Source organism: Scaptodrosophila lebanonensis, unplaced genomic scaffold (assembly GCF_003285725.1).
Source record: "Scaptodrosophila lebanonensis strain 11010-0011.00,11010-0021.00 unplaced genomic scaffold, SlebRS2 tig00000131-arrow-arrow-pilon, whole genome shotgun sequence".
Lineage (NCBI taxonomy): Eukaryota > Metazoa > Arthropoda > Insecta > Diptera > Drosophilidae > Scaptodrosophila > Scaptodrosophila lebanonensis.
Window position 1 is genome coordinate 80,398 of NW_022060584.1, and position 19,517 is coordinate 99,914.

The 19,517-nt window shown below is 39.7% G+C and overlaps 4 protein-coding genes across 5 annotated transcripts; 1 reads left to right on the plus strand and 3 right to left on the minus strand.

Moving 5' to 3' along the window:
* Positions 1-906: 906 nt before the first annotated feature.
* On the minus strand, positions 907-2,035 carry LOC115629062 (beta-1,4-glucuronyltransferase 1-like). Its single transcript, XM_030525378.1, has 3 exons — positions 1,764-2,035; positions 1,157-1,693; positions 907-1,099 (listed from the first exon to the last, which is right to left on the minus strand). The coding sequence occupies exons 1-3, from the start codon at positions 2,033-2,035 to the stop codon at positions 907-909; spliced, it is 1,002 nt and encodes a 333-aa protein (XP_030381238.1).
* Positions 2,036-2,808: 773 nt separating this feature from the next.
* Positions 2,809-8,077, minus strand: LOC115629014 (beta-1,4-glucuronyltransferase 1-like). Of its 2 annotated transcripts, none has more exons than XM_030525310.1 (4): positions 8,031-8,077; positions 4,648-5,063; positions 3,273-4,047; positions 2,809-3,212 (listed from the first exon to the last, which is right to left on the minus strand). In XM_030525310.1, exons 2-4 carry the CDS (start codon positions 5,016-5,018, stop codon positions 3,012-3,014), a joined length of 1,347 nt encoding a protein of 448 aa, XP_030381170.1. In that variant the 5' UTR covers positions 5,019-5,063; positions 8,031-8,077; the 3' UTR covers positions 2,809-3,011. The 2 variants fall into 2 exon arrangements, with proteins under 2 accessions (XP_030381170.1, XP_030381169.1); XM_030525309.1 differs by lacking the exon at positions 8,031-8,077 and adding an exon at positions 6,079-6,129.
* A 4,263-nt stretch (positions 8,078-12,340) lies between these two features.
* Positions 12,341-15,682, plus strand: LOC115629063 (beta-1,4-glucuronyltransferase 1-like). The gene is made up of 5 exons (XM_030525379.1): positions 12,341-12,612; positions 12,672-13,115; positions 13,173-13,464; positions 15,348-15,517; positions 15,575-15,682. Exons 1-5 carry the CDS (start codon positions 12,341-12,343, stop codon positions 15,636-15,638), a joined length of 1,242 nt encoding a protein of 413 aa, XP_030381239.1. The 3' UTR covers positions 15,639-15,682.
* An 887-nt stretch (positions 15,683-16,569) lies between these two features.
* On the minus strand, positions 16,570-19,497 carry LOC115628994 (septin-interacting protein 1). Its single transcript, XM_030525275.1, has 4 exons — positions 19,328-19,497; positions 17,340-19,208; positions 16,825-17,276; positions 16,570-16,767 (listed from the first exon to the last, which is right to left on the minus strand). The coding sequence occupies exons 1-4, from the start codon at positions 19,440-19,442 to the stop codon at positions 16,636-16,638; spliced, it is 2,568 nt and encodes an 855-aa protein (XP_030381135.1). The 5' UTR covers positions 19,443-19,497; the 3' UTR covers positions 16,570-16,635.
* Between the last annotated feature and the right edge of the window lie 20 nt (positions 19,498-19,517).

Consider the following 19,517-nt stretch of genomic DNA (forward strand, 5'->3'; position numbering starts at 1 on the left):
AAAGAATTATTTTCTTCGACGGCAGCAATATCCTGCATTTCTTCTCCAAAATTAGTAAGAGTTTCGTTAAATAGTCCATTTTGTTTTCCTGAGTTCATTTTATGTAATCTGGCTCTTGTTTGGTAGTCTAGACATCATTTAGAGAGCAGACTACAATAATAAAACAAATTAGTTTTACGCTTGAATCGAATTGTTTACCAAAAGCAGATGTTCATCCAGACAAACAAATCAACTGGAAATGTTTCTTCTCGCCATGACAAACCATTCCCAAACCCTATAGAAGTGTTTACTTTTCAGATGCAAAGTATAAAATAGAATATAGAGAGGAAAACAGTTGGTGTTTTGTATGTTTATAAAACGAGGTTACTAAATTTTTAACAGCCACTTTATCCGCACATTTATTCATTTAAGTTATTTTCCTTCCTAATGAAATATCAAAACAAATTTGTCATTTCCTTATTTTCTTGAACTTATTATTGATCACAAATGGCAAATATATTCTTTGATTTTTGATTCGTCGGCATATATTTAGCCTTCTATTCATCTTCACTTTTGAGTGTGGCATAACTTAATACTTCCATTGATAAAGAACAATATTTATTTCGTTAGTTTAGTTTCAATATTTATTAGTGACAACTTAAACTAATCATTATTAATAAATATCAGATTGCACATTTTTCATTTCTTCCATAAAATTTCAAATATTCAGGTATAATTTTTTGGTTGATGTACTTATTCATTCGCCGTGTATGTTGGAATTGAGAAGAATTTCGCCATAGCTGCTCGTTAAAGCCCGGAGTGTGGACAAGAAAAGCCGGGTGCAGTACATGGTACTCGTAGCCCAGCAGACACATAGCATAACCCTACGGATCTCAAAATAATTACTTTGTTAGAGGTACGGTTGAATCATTTCACCTGGACACGCTTGCTAGACTGACCCTCCCAGGATACCTTCTCGTCGAACAGTGGCTCCGCATTGTCGCTTACATAGAATGGTTCCCAGGATCGAAACTTACCCGTCCGCGTGCTTACGCTGAATACCTGCAGCTCGTCCGTTAGGTTTGGATTTCGTCTCAGCCAACGCTTTTGATCGGGCACCCTATGGCAAATTTCGCATAGGTTTAATTTGAAAATTTGTGCCCCTTTCCGTTTATACTGCTCCAAGAGCTCGGTTTTATTGTTGGGCAGGCTTTCGTTATTGCGCAGCTCAAAAACAGGCACAGGATAAACGCGTGGTTGCTGCGTTTTGGGATCCAGTAACAATATACTATGATTTCGATCCACCATGTCCAGGAATTGATCAACAAACCCCAGGCTGGGAAAGAGCTGCAGGTCGCAAGCGAAAATGAAATGAGTGTTGGCCGCCGTGCGGGCAATGTTTCGACCAACATTTATGGGGTAGGATAGATTTTGTTGCAATCTGTACATCTCCTCGCGGGGGCGATTCATGTTGGAAGGCTTTCCAAAGATTATATCGGTCGCTGCACACGAATACGGATATTCTAGTGCTTCGGTCTCATTTAAGGGAACATACTCAGGCATATGCCTATAGGGGAAGTAAATGTGGAAGGTAACGAAGTCCGAGACGAGATCGGACTTCGGCACACAGTTCCGCACATACTGAATGGCCTCCAACGTGGCAATTATATCGTGTCCTGGCGCAAATATGGCCAAGCTGATGGGCGCCAGCCAGCTAAACGAATTGAGAGTAATTTTTAAAAATAGGCTGGATATCTAAGCTACCAAAATTGCAAAGATATTACCGTCCAACCAGCGTTTCCAGACTGTCGACGAAGCTGTAGTCCCCATGGGTTGTGAAGGTAATGGAATCGGCGCAGCCCATATGTCGACTTTTTCTTCCAACTACCACATTTTCCATTATCCAGTACTTTCCCCGGCGAAAACGTTTCATCAAAAGAGGTCGGTCATTGCACTTAAGTAACTGCCTCAGCGTGAGGGATTGGAAGCTATCATTTGATATAATATCTCTGAACAGCGAATACTGCGAAGGCACGTCCAGATAGCTTTCTCTCATGATACGAATAATAGTGAGCGGCAGAAGACATACTATCACCAAAAACACAACCAGCCTCCGCGTATTGCACATTATATGGGCGGTGCGGTGTTTAAATTGTTGGAATATTATATTTTGTAGAGTAGTTTGAATTATTTACGTAAATTACAACTCACTCGACACTGACACTGACAGTTAAGTATTCATTACATTTGCTTCCGATCCTTATAGAACCTGACTAATGTCGCTTCATTTATTGACTCTTCTAACGGTTGTGAGAACATCCATGGCTAAATCGATAGGTTTAGGTAGATGGATGAGTTAGTGTAAGAGGGCAATCGCTCTTTGTGGCTGTAAGTGACATGGGTAGCTGATTGTCCTTTGAGTAAAGGAAATAATGAGCTTGCTAAATTGCTGGCTAGGAAGGGCCAGAGAAGAGTCTTTTGTGTGCTCTGTGCTGGTGCCTCTCTACGAGGCCTTTGTAGGGGTTTGAGTGAAGGAAAGCTTGGAGTTTATATTGGCATAAAGGGGCGCGTAGGTGTTAAAGCTTTGTTTTTTCTAAATCAAGGAACGACCTAGGTGGGTTCCTGATAGAAATATACGCTCAATTGTTTGTTTGCTCCCTTCCAGATGGCATTGCAGATGCCTTCTTTGTCTAAGAATTGTTGTACTTGTATGTCCAAGATATATTTAGTTTATTTGGTGGACAACTTCAAAAACCAAGACCTAATTTTGAGCAGATCTATTACCACCTTAGCTTTTTACATACAAGTAATACGTGGAAGCTGTAGACGTTGGGCACAATATGTATATACTTTATTTATTTATTTAACTAAAATATATATCTCTGTTTTGAGTGAACCCTGAGAATGACGAGTATTTTCAGGAACCCATTAGTGAGGTCCATAAAAAGGAAACCTTTAGATTCAAATTGGACTTAAATAAAGAGCACAACAATAACTAAATTAACAATACTAGTTAAAATCATAAAGAAGTGTCACGTCGTACAATTTTTCCTGTTTCCAAAGAGTACTCTGTACTCGGGCTCGATCTTCGACTTTATAAATCGTGTCATCTCTCGCGCATACTTGAGTCGAGGAGATTTGCTGGTGGGAGGTTTTTTAATGCCCGGACTGTGGGCCAGAAAAGCGGGATGCAGCACATGATATTCGTACCCCAGCAGACACATAGCATAGCCCTATGCGGATAGTAAAATGGGAAATGTTTGGGTTATAGTACATATAGTCAGAGCACTCACCTGTATACGCTTATTCGATTGTCCTTCCCAGGTGACACGCTCGTCGAACAGCGGCTCTGTATTGTCACTCACATAAAATGGTTCCCATGTGCGAAACGGACCCATGCGAAGTCCCACACTTATAACCTGTAACTCATTGGTAATGTTTGGATTGTTCTGCAACCATTTTTGTTGCCCTGGCACTCTGTGGCAACGGGCACACACTAAGGAATGGAATATTTGTGCCCCCTTGCGCTTAAGAAGCGTTAACAGCTCAGCCTTTTCAGCTGGAACGCTTTCATTTTGTTGCAACTCGTAAACTGGAAATGGAAATACTCGTCTGGGTTGTTTCGGGTCCAATGCTAAGACGCTATGATTCCGATCCACCATGTCCAGGAATTGATCAACGATTCCCGTGCTGGGAATGAGTTCAATATCGTTGGCAAATATGAAATGCGTATTGGCGGCCTTCCGAGCAATATTTCGCCCTACATTGATGGGATATGTGAGATTCTTCTGCACTCTGTACGTCTCCCCGCCCTCCCGGTTCAAATACGGCGGCGATGCGACACTCCCATTGGCCCAAAAACACTTGTAGGGCCAAGTCAGCGCTTCAGCTTCATCATAGGGTACGTAGGTGGGCATATGGCCATTTGGAAAGTATATGTGGAAGGTAACATAGTCTCTGATCAGGTCGCTACTGGGCAGACAGTTGCGTACATATTGAATGGCATCTAGAGTGTCGTTGACATCACGACCGGGCGCAAAGATAGCAAAACTGATGGGTCCCAACCAACTAGAAGAAGATAAGACACACATTTTTATTCACTTTCTACATATCAGGAATATAGTGCATAACATTTCCAAAATCAAAAGCTTTTATGACAAGTGAATTGAACTGTCTCTCTCTTTCGAACTGGATAAATAAACATTTGAATAATACACGTATATACTTGTATATATTTTCTTTGAAGGCGTTATCACAAAGTGAAGACAAAATCAATGTGAAATTAAAATCAAATGATAAATATTGTTATCTAAAGAGGTTTGTTTATTGTTGTCGCTTTTGCTGATTCAGATTTTCAAAACGCCACCCATTTTAAATTATACTCTGAATAGAACACTTAAATTGGGTGTTTCAAAGTTCCCCAAAACTAAATGTAGCATATATACATATAGTATAGGAACAGGACTTTCAGAGCACGAAAATGGAAAGCTCTCGAAATGTCGAATCAGACAAAATTCAATCTTCCATTTATGAACGAGGAGAGCAGTGTATTTAATTTATTTTCATTTCAATAATATGATCGACATTATATTTTTTCCACACCATTCACATCGAATTGTAGTGACCCCGAACTGTCAGCTTCCACGCTGTTTTATCAACGCCACTTACCGCTGTACCAGCATTTCCAAGTTGTCGAAAAATGTGTAATCTGCATTGGTTGTGAGGGTTATGGACTCGGCGCAGCCCATGTGGCGACTTATTTGGCCAACCACCAAGTTCTGAAGCAGCCAGTAGTCTCCATGCTGGAGGCGCTGGAGGCGCAGAGGACGATTCGTACAGTTAAGGAACTCGAACAAGCGAATTGTGCGCGGAGAAACTGTCGGCGGGGCCATCTCCGCTTCTTGCATCCAATAGGTGTTCTGATTCAAAAGAAGCGCCTGTTTCAGGTTGTGGAGGACGAGCACCAAGGTCAGCAACAGGAGCACCGCAAGAGGCCACACACGCAAGTACCGTTTGTTGCACATGGCGTATAATGCCATTTCGAGGATTAGTTACATACGCGTATAGTATATGGAACACAAGAACTGCAAAGTGCAAATTGTAGAGTTACTTTTGTAATAGCTTCAGCGCGACTGCACTTATTCCACAAAACTATTACATACTTGTATGTACAAGTATAACCACGTTGAAGAGTTGTGTTACCCGCAATAAATGCAAATGCGGTCACAAATGGTTTCCCATTTCTAACTTCGATAGCCAAGCACGTGTATTTCCACCCAAAATTATGTGGAGCTCCGTGCTGATAAGTCTGCTGCGTCAGTCAGTCAATTCAACAATGCCAAATTACTATATTTTTCCCAAATAGTCTGAACGTCTGCCAAGGTGTATTAGTCTTTATTGGGTCATAAAATGGGTTTTTTGATAAGACATACTAATTGAAATTGCTTGCCTTTATGCTCAGCAGGCTCTTTATTCTTAACGTCAGAGACTGTTGGTGGAAGTTAGCCAAAAGAACGTGAATTTTTTAAAATACCTGTACTACAAGTATAACTGAATTGATGCAAAAAATGCAAATCATTCATCAATTTTAAAGGCAGCTGCAAAAGCCCTACATTTTTATATAGAAATGGATCACTGTTTCTATTTAATGTTCATGACATTTTCAAATAATTTGTCTCTACCAATTTTTTAAAGGCCAGAATAACTGAGGATTTAACCACAATGCTTTTGTTCTCAGCGTGTCAAGCAACGAATTTTAATCGTTCATGACAAGTTCAATGCCATATCAGCAGCGTTCTTAATATATAATTATAACAGTTGATCTTTGGTTTTCAGTATTTCCTATCACCATAATTGCGGAATTCTTATTATAGATTTTTGGAAAATTTAAGTGAACTGTTATCTACTTTATTTTATATTTACTGAATCAAACAATGATAGACTTTTTTTTATGAAACAATACAAACTAAACACTTGTATATAATAAGTAAAAAAGCTAAAGTCGGGGGTCCCGACTTTGAAATACTCTGTACATATGTACAATAATTATAGAAAAAAAAAAGAAAATTAAAAAAAAAAAACAAATTTGATCGATTTTACCTTTCTCGGTATTCGAACTCACGTAAAGGGTGTATAATTGCACATTTACATAGCAATAGCGTCTGTGTGAGTGTATGTATGCCTATGCGCATCAATTTTTGTCTGTGTAAACATGTGTGCAGTCAACCAAAGCACCAGCATCAACAGCCGCGGGCAGCGCTTGAGCAGCGCTGCAGCAGCAAATATATTTATGGCTATAACTTCTTGTTAAATCGGTCTATCATAGTGAAACTTGGCACACGGACACATAATAACCAACTGGGGGTATTTCCAATTTCAGTTCGAAATTGTAAGAATTACGGGAGTTACGATTTGAGGAGGAGAGGGGGGAGGGAGGGAAATTCCAAAATATACATTTTCTGCGTATTCACATAAGGGATCTGGGACTAAAATTTAGTGTTCCTAGGTCTTATAGTCTCCGAGATATAGGCGATTATACGAATGGAAAATCGGGAAAACCCCCATAGGGGGGAAGTGGGGGGGGGGGGGGGGGGGAGGGTAATAAAAAAAAAAAAACTAACTCGTATAGAATACACACATAAGGCATCTTTGTGAAAAATTTGGTGTCTCTATCTCTTATAGTCTCTGAGATCCAGGTGTTCATACGGACGGACAGACGGACAGACAGGGCTAGATCGACTCGTCTCGTCAAACTGATCAAGAATATATATACTTTGTGGGGTCTGCCACGCCTCCTTCTGCCTGTTACATTTTTCAGCTCCCGCAAACCTAATATACTTCTGTACATTTAATGTGCAGAGTAGAAAAAGTATTGTTACTATCAGGCCCGTCATTATCAGGCTAAGTATTTATTACATAAAAATGACTAAATTGGTAATTTCGATTTGTAAATTATAATTGCCGATGATGATTAGTCTCTGTTAAATGGCTATGATTACTGAAGGGTAAAAATATTGTCATTTCATTTATTTTTATAGCCTGTACCCAAAGGGTGAAAGGCTATACTTGTTTTGTGCGAATGTATGTAACACAGAGAAGGAGGCGTGTCAGACCCCACAAAGTATATATATGTATTCTTGATCAGGATGACAAGGCGAGTCGATATAGCCATGTCCGTCTGTCTGTCCGTCCGTCCGTCTGTATGAACGCAAGGATCTCAGGAAGTACAAGAGCAAGAATAACCAAGCTCGGTATCCAGATTGTCCTAAGTCCGATTTTGTGTTTTTTTCTGATACAAACCCCCACTCCCCCGCAATTCGTGTTTTTGCCATAATTCCCGTAACTCCCGTATTTCTTGAAATTTACTCAAATTTGGCAAATACATCCGTATAGTGATTATGTGTCTGTGTGCCAAGTTTCATCACGATAGGTTAATTATGAAGAAAGTTATAGCCATAAACATAATATCTGCCCAAGCTCTGCCGGCAGGGGTTGCTGCTTTGACTAATTTTTTTTACTGCATACAAGCAGGCATAGACACGATTCTGATGTAAATCTATGCTGTTGAAATTGTACCTGAACACTTATGACTGTATGCATGTGTTAAATATTTTATATTTAATTGAATTAACGAATTAACATTTACTAATCACAATCACAAATTACAGCTTTCACCAGGTAAAGCCAGCAATTATTAATCACATACAAGTATCACGATTCGAAATCACCTGGTAAATGCGCCCATTGAATTCATTTAATAATATTAAGCGTATTCTTAATATACCGTATACCGAAGCGTCCGCCTTTTCAAATGATATATTTTTTGTTTCAGCTTTCTTTGCTACTTTGAAATTTAAAATTTCTTTTACACGACACTCTATTTATTTCTTTTTCAATCACTTAATAAAAGTTAATTGATAGACCAAGCACCTACAATGTAATATTTTTAGGGCACAATACAATCTTGAGGCTCGACATCGACCGCGATAACTTTTCAATGTTTTTTCTTTAATAAGAATAGTTCTCGCACCATCAAGACGTTAAAGCCGTACCTCAAATATTTGTTCAAAAATTGCAAGATTTTAAATTTTAAATTTTTAAAACAGCAGGGTTGCGAAATTTTTAGCGCAAAAAAACCCCACTATAAAATTTCAATCGGAAATTTAAATGTTTAATAGTTTATGTGAATATAAGCTTCAGTGACAACCGTTAAATGGGAACTGAAAGCCCTACCAAGTTTGGACTAGCACAGGTCGAGTAATGGTAAAGCTAATCTACAAGTATTACGAGTACAAGCACCAGATAACAATACTCGTATATGCCACTTACGAGTTTATCAAATAATTTCAACATCTGTTATTACTATTGTAAATTGATTCAATGTCATGTAAGCAATATAGTTTGTTTGATTTGTTTTGCAATATATATTGAATGCGACTTTCAGAAAATACGTTTCTACTTTCTAGAAAATAAACATATACGTGTATATACTATATATATATACAGAAAACTCTATTGATTTAACAAATAATGTAGTTGTGATACATGTATATGTATAGTTATAGGTCTTATCAAGCTGTAGCGCTTCAACTACTCGATGGAACTATAAAGATGACATTCAAAGATTGAGGTAAACACAGCTATATCAATAAATTTCAACTACTTCAGCAGTTCAAAGGAACTTGTTTATACTTGTTTATTCACCGTTTATTGTATTTAATGAAATTTTAAATGTCGAAATTCCTGCTAAAGCATTAAGTTATCTTTATGATGCTTAATTGTTCATTTCCATTACCTATAGCCGATAGTTTCCGGAACTAATAGGCTGATAAGTTAAGAAATTTCAACGGGCTATTATGAAAGATTAGATTATGAATTTCCATCAAATTTATTCACTGAATGGGCAAAAAGTTTATACATATATTTTCAAATGACCAAAAGATTTAGATTAGCTGACAGGTGCTGACAGGTGTAGTTTCACTACTAAAACTATATACTTGGTGGGCTTATCTTTTATACAAAATTTTTATGATTCTTAGTCTGAAATTCCATATATTAAGAGGGGATAGATACGAAAATTGTTCTCTATATTATAATTTGTGGAGCTCTTTAGGGCCACAGGGCGGAAAATTTACAAAAATATGATGACGGAATTATTTGTTGTTTATTGTTGATTAGATTTTTTACTAAAATAAGAAGGGAATTATATCCAGATAGTGACGTACGATATAGCTGTACATACATATATACCCATTCCCACCAAAACAAAAATAAAATTATTTTTATAATTTATTATTCTTTTTTATACCCTGTACCCGTAGGGTAAAAAGGGCATATTAGGTTTGTGCAAAGTATGTAACATACAAAAGGAAGCATCTCCGACCCCATAAAGTATATATATTCTTGATTCTTGAGAGAAATCGATCTAGACATGTCCGTCCGTCCGTCCGTTCGTCTGTCCGTCCGTCTGTCCGTCCGTATGGATGAACGTGAGGATCTCAGAAACTATAAAAGCTAGAATAACCAAAGTTGGCATCCAGATTCTCCTAGGTCCGAGTAAGGACGAGTTTATTTTATTTTTTGGCAGACCCCACAATATATATATATTATACATAACTACGCAGTTTAAGTATATTTTAATATTCCCTACTCCCCGGCAATTAGTGATTCCCCATAACTCCCGTAATTCCCGAAAATATTGGATCAAATTTGGTAATTCACTTAGTGATTATGTGTCCGTGTACAAAACTTCATATCGATAGGTTAATTTTAAAAGATGTTATAGCTAAAACATACTCACACACAGAAACACTCAGCTACGCATACACTCACATACATAGACACAATTCCTAAGCAAATGAGAAGTTATACACCTTTTACGAGAGTTCAAATACCCAAAAATATTATCGATCAAAAAATTAGTTTGTAATAATACAATTCGTTAGTTTTTCTATTTTAATTTTCTTTATTTTCTTTTAAATTTCTATGATTATTTTACACATATGTACAGAGTATTTTAAAGTCGGGACACCCCCATTTTAGTTTCTCCCCTTGTTTTATTTTTGGATTCAAAAAAATCTAACGAATGAAAGTGCCTGAAGTGGCTAAGGCCGTAGCTGTCACGTATGGAGTGGCAGCCAAGATGTTAAATGATAAGATAGGTGTTAGAAGAGTGTCGGCCCGATCAGTCCCGCAATTGCTAACGATGGCCGGACTAACAAAGTCAGAGCAGTGTTACTGCTTTAAGCGAAATTCGCAGGACTTTTTACGTCGAGTCGTCACCGTTGACGAAACCTTAACATACTTGTATTTTTAGATGCTAGGGACTAAGAGATAGTCGAAATCATTTATTTTCCGTCAGCCGTAACGGCAATGATGAGGATTTTTCGGGATTTCAAAGAATTTTCATCTTGGACTTTCTGCTAAAAGAAGAAATAAAATGGTGAAATAGTCAAATAACTTTAAAAAATGGCTTTAAAAAATGGCTCAAATATTCGCTCACAAGCGTCGATCGATTCTGAGCAATTTTTAGACGTCAGTCAATTTGTGCGGAACAAACCGTGCACACACCTTTCGTAAGCCCAAATGTTCGGTCAAAATGCGATAAATCGATGTTTCGGAGATGTTCAATTCCATTTCCATCAATTTCAATGATGATTTCGGCTGATTTTTGATGAATTCACGCACAGTTTCGATGGAATTTTCGGTGATCACGAATTTTGATTGGCCCACATGTTGATCGTCATTTATGTCCTCACGACCACTTTGAAAACGTTGAAACCACTCGTGCACTCTGCGAGATAGGCAATCATCGCCATAAACTTGTTCCATCAATTGAAACGTTTCGGTAAAAGTTTTACCAATTTAAAAAAAATTTTAAAACCAATTTTGACCCTTAAAACGCAATAACTTAACTTCCAATCGATGAAACGTCATAAAATTCTCACTGGACAATCGATAAAGATAGCAGACTTTAACGCATCAGTCGACATATAGATTGCGCCACTAGGGGGCGCTAGTTTCAGAAAGTCCGGTTTACTTTTGAACGCACCTTGTATAAGCATACAAAAAGTCGACATTGAAAAATGGTGGAAAATTTCGTCCCTATTATTTATTTACTTATTGATCAGCCTTCGCATTTTTAAAAGCAACACAAACACATTTGCTTAGATCAGTTTATATTGAGTATTCCAGCAAGGAAAAATGAACTCAAAACAAGGAAAATTACTCGTTCTATACTTATTTCTTGCAAACACAAATCTCTACGAATTTAGAAAAACAAAAAGAACGTCAATATTTGGTCTCACCCGCTCGCCGCGCCCTTAGATGGCCTTTGCTGTCGATACGATGCTTTAAATGGCTAGTAATAGATGATATTACGGTTTTTCTATCAATTTTACTATATGTTTTTCCCGACCACATACATACAAATGTGAACCGATTTTTCACTTTTTGATCTTGCTGATAATTTCGTATACGAGTATTTGTGCATTCGCTATGCCTACTAAATCGACCCTCAAACAGAGTACTTACTGATGGTATTTCGTATCTAATTTACAGCATAAAACCGCCATAATTGGTGGGGACAGATTGAGTTTGCTTTTTAAAGTGGTTTCCTTGCCCCCATTAATACAGAATAAGCTACAGCCCTTCTATAATTGTACCCTGTACCCAAAAGTCCGCCCTTAACCAATCGGTATCTTTAATGAGATTTGCTATTTTCTGATCTACATTTTTGATAGCTTCGATGGGATCGTTTTTTGGGTTATCAATAGGTTTCTATATTGACTTTGCTTTATTTATGTATTCTTTTAATAATGATATTATAAATTATGAAATCTGTGTACTTCACAAGTACTAGTCAATATCTCTTTCTTACTAAATTGACAAAAACTTAATTGTCAAAAATATTTAAAAGTACTGAGCAAGTATTCGTTCCCTCTTAAGAAGATAAGAGTCCCTCAAGAATATTTGAAACTCTTAGCTACAAACTTTCTTTCACCAGGGAAGTGAAATAAATTGTAAAAACTTGATTATAAAATTATGTTTTAATTTCCCTTTTAAAACGCTTGAAAATTTCGATATATGTTGAGACCAAGTTTTCGAAACTTGTAATCGTAGACAATAAACTTGCTCAAAAATTTGTTTAATTTTCCGAGTATGTCATGAATATAAAATATGAGTTCTAAAATATAGTTGTTAATTCAATATTCTTTGGAACTTACTTTTCAAATACTTCCAAAAAAAAAACCATTATAGGTGGTTGGCTGATTTTTTCAAAAGATCAATAAAACTACATCTGACCACATAGCAGCCCATGAAACTGACTTCGCAGAAATTCTAGAGACCTGAAACTATGAAAATGTCACCATATGTGGGCAAAATCGGTCTAATATTTTTCGTGGTAGTTATTAGCGGTGCACTACTCATAATTCTTAGGGACTTATATGCCATTAAAGATAAATTCTTTAACACGAAGCTTAACTTTGGTGGTCATATACGCCAGCATGGCGAGTATTGGGTGTGGCACGACTTTATAAGGGATAGTGAGGAGCTGAGTGGAAATGAGAGCATTACGCTCACCACCCATGGCACCTACATGGATCTGGCTCTATTGCCGAACTTACTGACCAGGTTCGTCTTCAATTTCAATCTGAGTGCAGAGCTCTCGATAAGTTAAGGGTTCTTTGCAGATGGCGCGCGCCCATTAGTATGTCCATTTATGCCAACGGGGAGGACTATCAACGCACAATGGAATCGATAGCATATCTGGATGTTTGCATGGGTCTGTCACTTCCTATACGCCGTTACCTGAGCATTCATATCATCATGCACAGCGATCATATGCCTGCTGTCCTGCGATATAGAGGAAAACGGCCCACTATCTCTTCTGTTTCCTGCAATGTGATCGAACCCTTTTCCCGATGTTGCCAGCACCTAACCTATTGGTATAATAAGCAGTTGCCCTATCCAGCGAATCTTATGCGGAACGTGGCGCGTATGAACGCCCGCACCTACTATGTACTGGCCATGGATATCCAGCTACTGCCGACGCCGAAGTTCGTCAAGAAATTTCTCAGATTTATGTGGGATCATGATTGGTGGCGCTTCGCGGACATACCTATGCCCTACACTACGTAAGTAAATGGACTAAGCCCACATCTCTGACTAATTTCCGGACCTTTCAAGAGCAGTGTTTTCTGTCTGCCTACCTTTGCGCACAGACCTGAGGCTCCCCTGCCCCTCACCAAGCGACAATTAGTGGAAGTTCTAGGCGAATTTAACATCACTAGTCCCATATATGATAGTCCCCAGCAACAAAAACTCTGGTTAGTGGCCCCCAATCCCAGAGAGGAACTCTTCATATTCAGGCGCTCCACAACAATGGATATGTGCGTCGCCTATGTGAGCATCAATGAGTTAGAGCCACTATATGACGAACGTCTCCAATCGGAGTCCATTTATGAGCACGGCGCCAACTTGAAGGTAAATTTTAAATTATTAAACTAATTTTTTTCTGTTAGGCTTCGTTTTCTAGTTAGCCAACTATTTCTTGCGATATCCGTTTGATGATTTTGCTTATGAAATTACCTGTCTTTATAATTTCCAAGTTTGTCTATAGTTTATGAGAAAAGAATGATTTATCAAAGTATGAGGCTAAACATAAACACTAATTTAATATTTAAAAATAATTAAAATTCATTGATATCTGATAAAAATATATTTAACACAACTAGTTGGTATAGATGTATAGCTGCTCGTTCAAAGTTTCGAGTTCCCGATTCTTGTGTTACACTAGCGTTTCCGAAATGCTTTTTAATCCTTCCGAAGTCACATCTTTCCCAATACGTCCTTCGCTTTTTACGGGTTCCATTACGTCCTTCGATCTAGACATGTCCGTCCGTCTGTCTGGATGAACGCAAGGATCTCAGAAACTATAAAAGCTGGAATAACCAAAGTTGGTATCCAGATTCTCCTAAGTCCGAGAAAGCACGAGTTTATTTTTTTTTTTTTGAATTTCCTTATTTATTCTGTCAACAATCAGTTCATTCTTTTCGTAACTCCCATCCATGGTACTTTAGCAGGCCCTCGCTAATATATCTTTTTTTCGTCTTCGATAGAACTGCACTTTGTATTGTCTTTCCCGTTAAATGGATTCTTAAGTAGTATGGTGATGCACTTATAGATTGCCTCAACGTTCTTAACCCTTCTAGCCCATTTGTACAGCTCTAATATCGTCTAAATACGACTAAATAGAATCGTCTTCGGATAATGAACTTTTCTCAACTACATTCAACGGAGAACTCTCGTCGACGCTCTTACAAATCTTCGCCTAATTTGTAGATTTTCGAATAACAGCTTTTTTATAATACTTATCAGTAAAAAAACACATTAAACACAATGTTATTCTATTCACATCGAATTGAATCATATGTATGTGGTGTATTGTTTTGATGCAAGAGAGCATTATGTTTGGCTTAGATTTCTTTATTATCACGATGTGATATTACCAATTTGTGATGCATAGTACTCTTCATTTATCGGTTGACAAATTTCCCACTAATCATCACTGTGCGTTGACTTTTACGTCTATTGCCACTATTTATCATTGTCCTTACCTTGTGGACTATAGTACTGAATTCATATTCCAACGGCAGAAATTAATAGACACAGACGGTTAATCACCAAAGAATATTCCTGAAATTTGAATAATGTAGACCTATTCAAATAAAAATAAAATATTTCATCACAAGATTTATATTTTTTCGCTATTCAGAAATCATTATAGTTTATTCAATCGGGAAATCGAAACCACACTACTTATCTGTGAATATTCCATTCCACATAGTGTAGTTGGTAATAAGAGAAGATAAGTTAAGTGAATTAAATTTTAGGTCTAACATACATAGTTTTAAAAGTTGAATGGGAATTGCACTGTTGCAATATCTTATAATGCCAGATCTGTTATGATTACACTTGAGATGTGCGGAATTGCTTTTCTCTGCCAAATAACGGATCTTGCGTGAAAAGACACAGAACTTTCTTATAACTTATATAGTATTGTTAATCATTTCGGTTTGCCTTACCGGCAATTGTGGCTTCAAATATAAAATATCAATGTTCTAGATCCTGTTAAGGGGGGCTATTAAGTATAGGCTTACGTTAAAGATCATTAATGTTGCAGTTAAAGCGCTCAGATCAAAATTTCGGCCAATTAACTCTAGAAATACACTTGTATCTAATAAAGCAAATATTAACACAACCCTTAGACATTGATTCGATTAAAACAATAGAGAGTGCATCTCTCAACAGTTACTATCGCAATTATACGTATTTCTACAATTGTCTCTTTATTTTTGAAATACTAGGGTCAGGTGCTAATGAGCTTGAATTACACCTTCATTACATTGGATGGCGCCTTTTTGGTGCGTCGCACTCTGGACAGCTGGGAGCACTCGGAATTGCGACAAGCCACTTTCCAGTCAGAAATATTAGATATGCTCGAGACTTGGAAGATCTTCTACCAGCAGCTCCTCAAGTAAGTCAGAATTTACGTTACATTACATCCTCGATCTAATTAATTGTTTTAATTAAGACTTGTGCCCGAAGGATTCCGAGAAAGATTGTACCGGCGATCATATAACTTTAAACGTTTGTAAATAATTTTCAATATAATAATAAACTAATGTGGTTGTTATAACTATTTAACTGTTAAATGGGAAAATTACAATACTCTTGAAATTGTGACAATATTCCACAATTTTGGATCAATTATCACAATACCAACACTACTTACAAATAAAATAAAAAGTGTGTTCTATGTTGCAGATAGGTTTTTAAAAAAAAAACAAGAGAGAACAGTCGAGCAAGCCCGAAAGTGTAATACCCTGTACCCAGGTAAACTTCCGACACTGAGGTATATGCGCCCAAAGCAGCAGCAAAAAGAGGAAGAAGAAGAGCGAACTTGTTGCTGCAGTTTGTGGGCGTTGTACTGGCGAGAATTTGTTTCGCTAATAACTTTTCTTAGAATTGACTGAATTGAATTAAATTGGTATGCAAAGTTTGGTTTAGGTAGCATTTGAAATGTGGACGCTATTGACGAAATTCTGTAGCGGGGGAAGGGGGGGAAAATTCCAAAAAATAAAATAAACTCGTCCTTTCGCGGACCTAGGAGAATCTGGATACCAACTTTCGTTATTCTAGCTTTTATAGTTTCTGAGATCCTTGCGTTCATCCAGACGGACGGACGGACGGACATGTCTAGATCGATTTCTCTCGTCATGCTGATTCAGAATATACATACTTTATGGGGTCGGAGATGCTTGCTTCTGCATGTTACATACTTTGCACAAACCTTTTTACCCCACGGGTACAGGGTATAACAAGTAATTTTAAAGTTTTTTTCGATTTTTTTTTCCAATTAAAATACCTTTCTTCAGTTCTATGCTCATTTAAGTTTAAATGCGCTTGTATATAAAGGATTTACGAACATTTTAATAAAAGCAAGCCACCTAAATAAAGAACGCGTTTTGTGTTCCAGGTCATTAATTTTGTTGTACAGACGCTAAAGAAAGCTAAACTTGAATATACGACTTTGCAAACGTGCCAGCCTGGCATGCCATATATTTAGAGGGGACTAGTATCAAACAATATTTTCTAAATCAGGCCAGTCTGTGCTCGATCCAGCAGCTGATTCAGAGCCACTGGCTGCCAATTTGTGAAGCTTCCATCGCTCAGCATGCAGACATTTCGATCGATATAGCAGAACAGTTTTCCCACGCGATATATCTAAAAAGAAAACAACAGCATTAGCTTGGAATTGTGTGAAAATTAAGCCACACCCACCTGCTTGCCCAATTCGCGTCGACCCGGTAGTGGTGCGAAGATGATGCCCAGTTCGGCGCATTTTTGCGACACCAACTCCTTGAATTCCAGCTGAGCGGGTTGCACATCCACCAGCATGACGGGCGTGAGCAGCACAGGAGTCGCTGCAGGCATGTTGGTCATGAGGGGCGTAGCTGGTATCGGTACCGGATTCAGCAAAGCATCGGAGGCGCGATGCAGCATTTCCAGTGCTCGGCGGAAGTGCTCTTTGACGGGGGGCTCTCGCAGCAGCGCTTCGCTAAACATGTTCTTCCAGCCGGTATACCAGCGTGAAATTTCTGTATAGTCAGGCGATTGATTCAACCACATGACCAGCACCTGCATCCATCGCGGGAAGAAGCACTTGTCCAGCAGCTGAGCCATATGCATCGGCGGTATGAGCTCATGCCATTCCCAGACCTGATGCCACAGCTCTGCAGATTAGAAAATATGGAACATTAGTCAAAAGGGAAGAGTAAGGGGAGTGGTGAACTCACCCAAATTCTGCTGCAGTGGATTGATGACAAACTCGCTGAGCACTGCCTGCAGTTTTGGAATGATGTGCTGGAGCAGGAAGTGAAGCAACTCCTCCTCGGCGAACGCGCCCTGCCAGGGCGTGAGCATCGCACGCGCTGAGCGATCCTGCGGCGACCAAGCCTGAAGTGCCACGCCCAGCTTGCTGCGTATTTGGGCATAGATGGACTCCTCTAGCTTGGGGCCCAGTATCGCATGCCAAGGCAGAACCCAGCTGTGTATGGGCACTGTGTCGGTGAGTGGGTCCCAATCGCGTACTCCAGCCGCTAGACGCGGCAATATCAGCTGCTCGAGAACCGAGTCCAGCACCCAGGTAGGGAGGAGCGGTGCCCAAGCATCCAAGAGAGCAGCCATTGGCTGATGTTGCTTGGGCGCCCAATTTTCGGCGCAGGCACGAAATGAAGGAATAACGCCGGCCCAAATGAGCGAGGAGTACGGATCGAAGACATTGCGTGGTTGTTCTGTCTCCGCATTTTGTTGCAATATACCCCGCCATTTCTTGATCAGCTCCAAATGCTGTGTGGGTTGTACGAGCGGCTGCCATGTGGATAGCTCTTGTTTCACCAACGGCGCTATGACACCGGCTGCCAAGTCGGCCAGACCGAACTCTTTGTATTCGGCGGCGTAGTCGTGTTGGAGCTCCAAAAACAGATGCTCGGCACGTGCCAATGTCAAAGTTGCCTCATCGCTGCTCAGCTCCTCGACGCGCGCCAACGCCGCTTCTAGCGTTGTCATGTGATTGCGTTCGAGCTGCACAATCTCTTGGAGCTTCTTGTACTCATGCTCCAGAGCCTCCTGCCGATCTGTGCACTCCCGCTCTGACTTGTCAATGGCGATGATCTCCTGCTCGCACTGGCTGACCAGCAACTGCAGATTGTGTGTCAGCTCGGGCATGCTGAAGACGGTGGTGGGGCCGGCCTGTTCCGGTTTGTTAGCATCGACATCGTATAGCGTTTCATCGACAGTCACCTTTGTCTGTGCCAATGCATGGTAGCCGCTGAGTACTCGACGCTCTGGCCCCGTCATGTCGATGACGGGCACATTTCCTAGCTTCTTACTTAGCTTTTCTGACAGCAAGTGATCCGATTTCTTGCCCTTGGCTATCACTTCCTCCACAGATTTGTAATAGTAGCGCTTCGCATTCTTATCACGCGTCTCGGTTCCACTCTTGCGCCACTTATTCATCTGCTCCTTGAACTCCTTCGCTTCGCGCACATCCTCGTCGATTTTGAGCGCCGGTTTCGCCTTGCCGCCCACACTGGCTGCTGTTTCGGGTCCGTAGGCGCCTATAGCGCCCCGTCCCTTACGCACATGCGCCTGCACTGGCTGAGATATACCCTGCAGATCCTTACCCAAACCTTTACCCGGCTCGTAGCCCATTTGCAAGAGCAGCTTGGCACCAATACCACGCGTGTGTTGTTCCCAAGCGCCCACATTTCTATTACCAGCTATATGTGAGTTGTGTTTAAAACTTGAGGTGGGTCGAGCGGCATTTGCAGCCGATTTTGAGCGCGCCTCGTCCGCCGAACTGTCCGAGGAGTTGGCGCTATCCCCCAAGTCCATGAGCTGCGGCTGCTTACGCCCAAAGGAGGGTCGTGCGTCGTTGCTGTCGCTCCCACTGCCCGCATCATCACTGCCCGACGCCGTCCGCTCCGTACCCTGCTTGTCCTTATCCTTCTTCTTCCCGGCCTGTTGTATGCCACCGGCCACAAAACTAACCGGCGCCGTATAATCTTTGGACTTCTTAGTGCCAGCGCCCAGACCACGACGTCCGCGACGACTGCTGCTCGCTTCCTCGCCGCTCTCATTGTCACTGTCGTCCGCCCAAATCCCTGCAATACAATTTCAAATTTTAATGATTACTATTTTATATAGAGTCCACAGCCACATTAAATAATATGGGGATTAAGTATTAATTGTCAGGAACTGTAAAATAATAGTGCACAAGTACCATAAATTTGTTGTTGCTTTGTTTGCCGCCGCCTTGGCCTATTTATGTTGAACTCGTTGTCCAAATCATAGTCTGTTATCTCAAAGCGCTCGTACTCATTGTCCGACATTTTCATAAATTGGACAAGAGTTCGCTTAACTTAATTAAGTACTTATTTTTCAAACTTCAAATTGTTCAAATTCTTTGCTTT

What these genes read in the sequence shown, in the direction of transcription:
- LOC115629062 (XM_030525378.1), bottom strand. Translation starts at nt 2,035, where the DNA reads ATGAGAGAAAGCTATCTGGACGTGCCTTCGCAGTATTCGCTGTTCAGA. An exon ending in CTGGAAACGCTGGTTGGACG is followed by an intron (nt 1,694 to 1,763) that starts GTAATATCTTTG and finishes CAATTCGTTTAG; the next exon opens with CTGGCTGGCGCCCATCAGCT. An exon ending in AAAACCGAGCTCTTGGAGCA is followed by an intron (nt 1,100 to 1,156) that starts GTATAAACGGAA and finishes AATTTGCCATAG; the next exon opens with GGTGCCCGATCAAAAGCGTT.
- LOC115629014 (XM_030525310.1), bottom strand. Translation starts at nt 5,018, where the DNA reads ATGGCATTATACGCCATGTGCAACAAACGGTACTTGCGTGTGTGGCCT. An exon ending in TTGGAAATGCTGGTACAGCG is followed by an intron (nt 4,048 to 4,647) that starts GTAAGTGGCGTT and finishes ATCTTCTTCTAG; the next exon opens with TTGGTTGGGACCCATCAGTT. An exon ending in AATCGAATAAGCGTATACAG is followed by an intron (nt 3,213 to 3,272) that starts GTGAGTGCTCTG and finishes CTATCCGCATAG; the next exon opens with GGCTATGCTATGTGTCTGCT.
- LOC115629063 (XM_030525379.1), top strand. Translation starts at nt 12,341, where the DNA reads ATGTCACCATATGTGGGCAAAATCGGTCTAATATTTTTCGTGGTAGTT. An exon ending in AGCACGGCGCCAACTTGAAG is followed by an intron (nt 13,465 to 15,347) that starts GTAAATTTTAAA and finishes TTGAAATACTAG; the next exon opens with GGTCAGGTGCTAATGAGCTT. An exon ending in TTCTACCAGCAGCTCCTCAA is followed by an intron (nt 15,518 to 15,574) that starts GTAAGTCAGAAT and finishes GTTTTAATTAAG; the next exon opens with ACTTGTGCCCGAAGGATTCC.
- LOC115628994 (XM_030525275.1), bottom strand. Translation starts at nt 19,442, where the DNA reads ATGAAAATGTCGGACAATGAGTACGAGCGCTTTGAGATAACAGACTAT. An exon ending in AAAGCAACAACAAATTTATG is followed by an intron (nt 19,209 to 19,327) that starts GTACTTGTGCAC and finishes ATTGTATTGCAG; the next exon opens with GGATTTGGGCGGACGACAGT. An exon ending in GACGCGAATTGGGCAAGCAG is followed by an intron (nt 16,768 to 16,824) that starts GTGGGTGTGGCT and finishes TTTTCTTTTTAG; the next exon opens with ATATATCGCGTGGGAAAACT.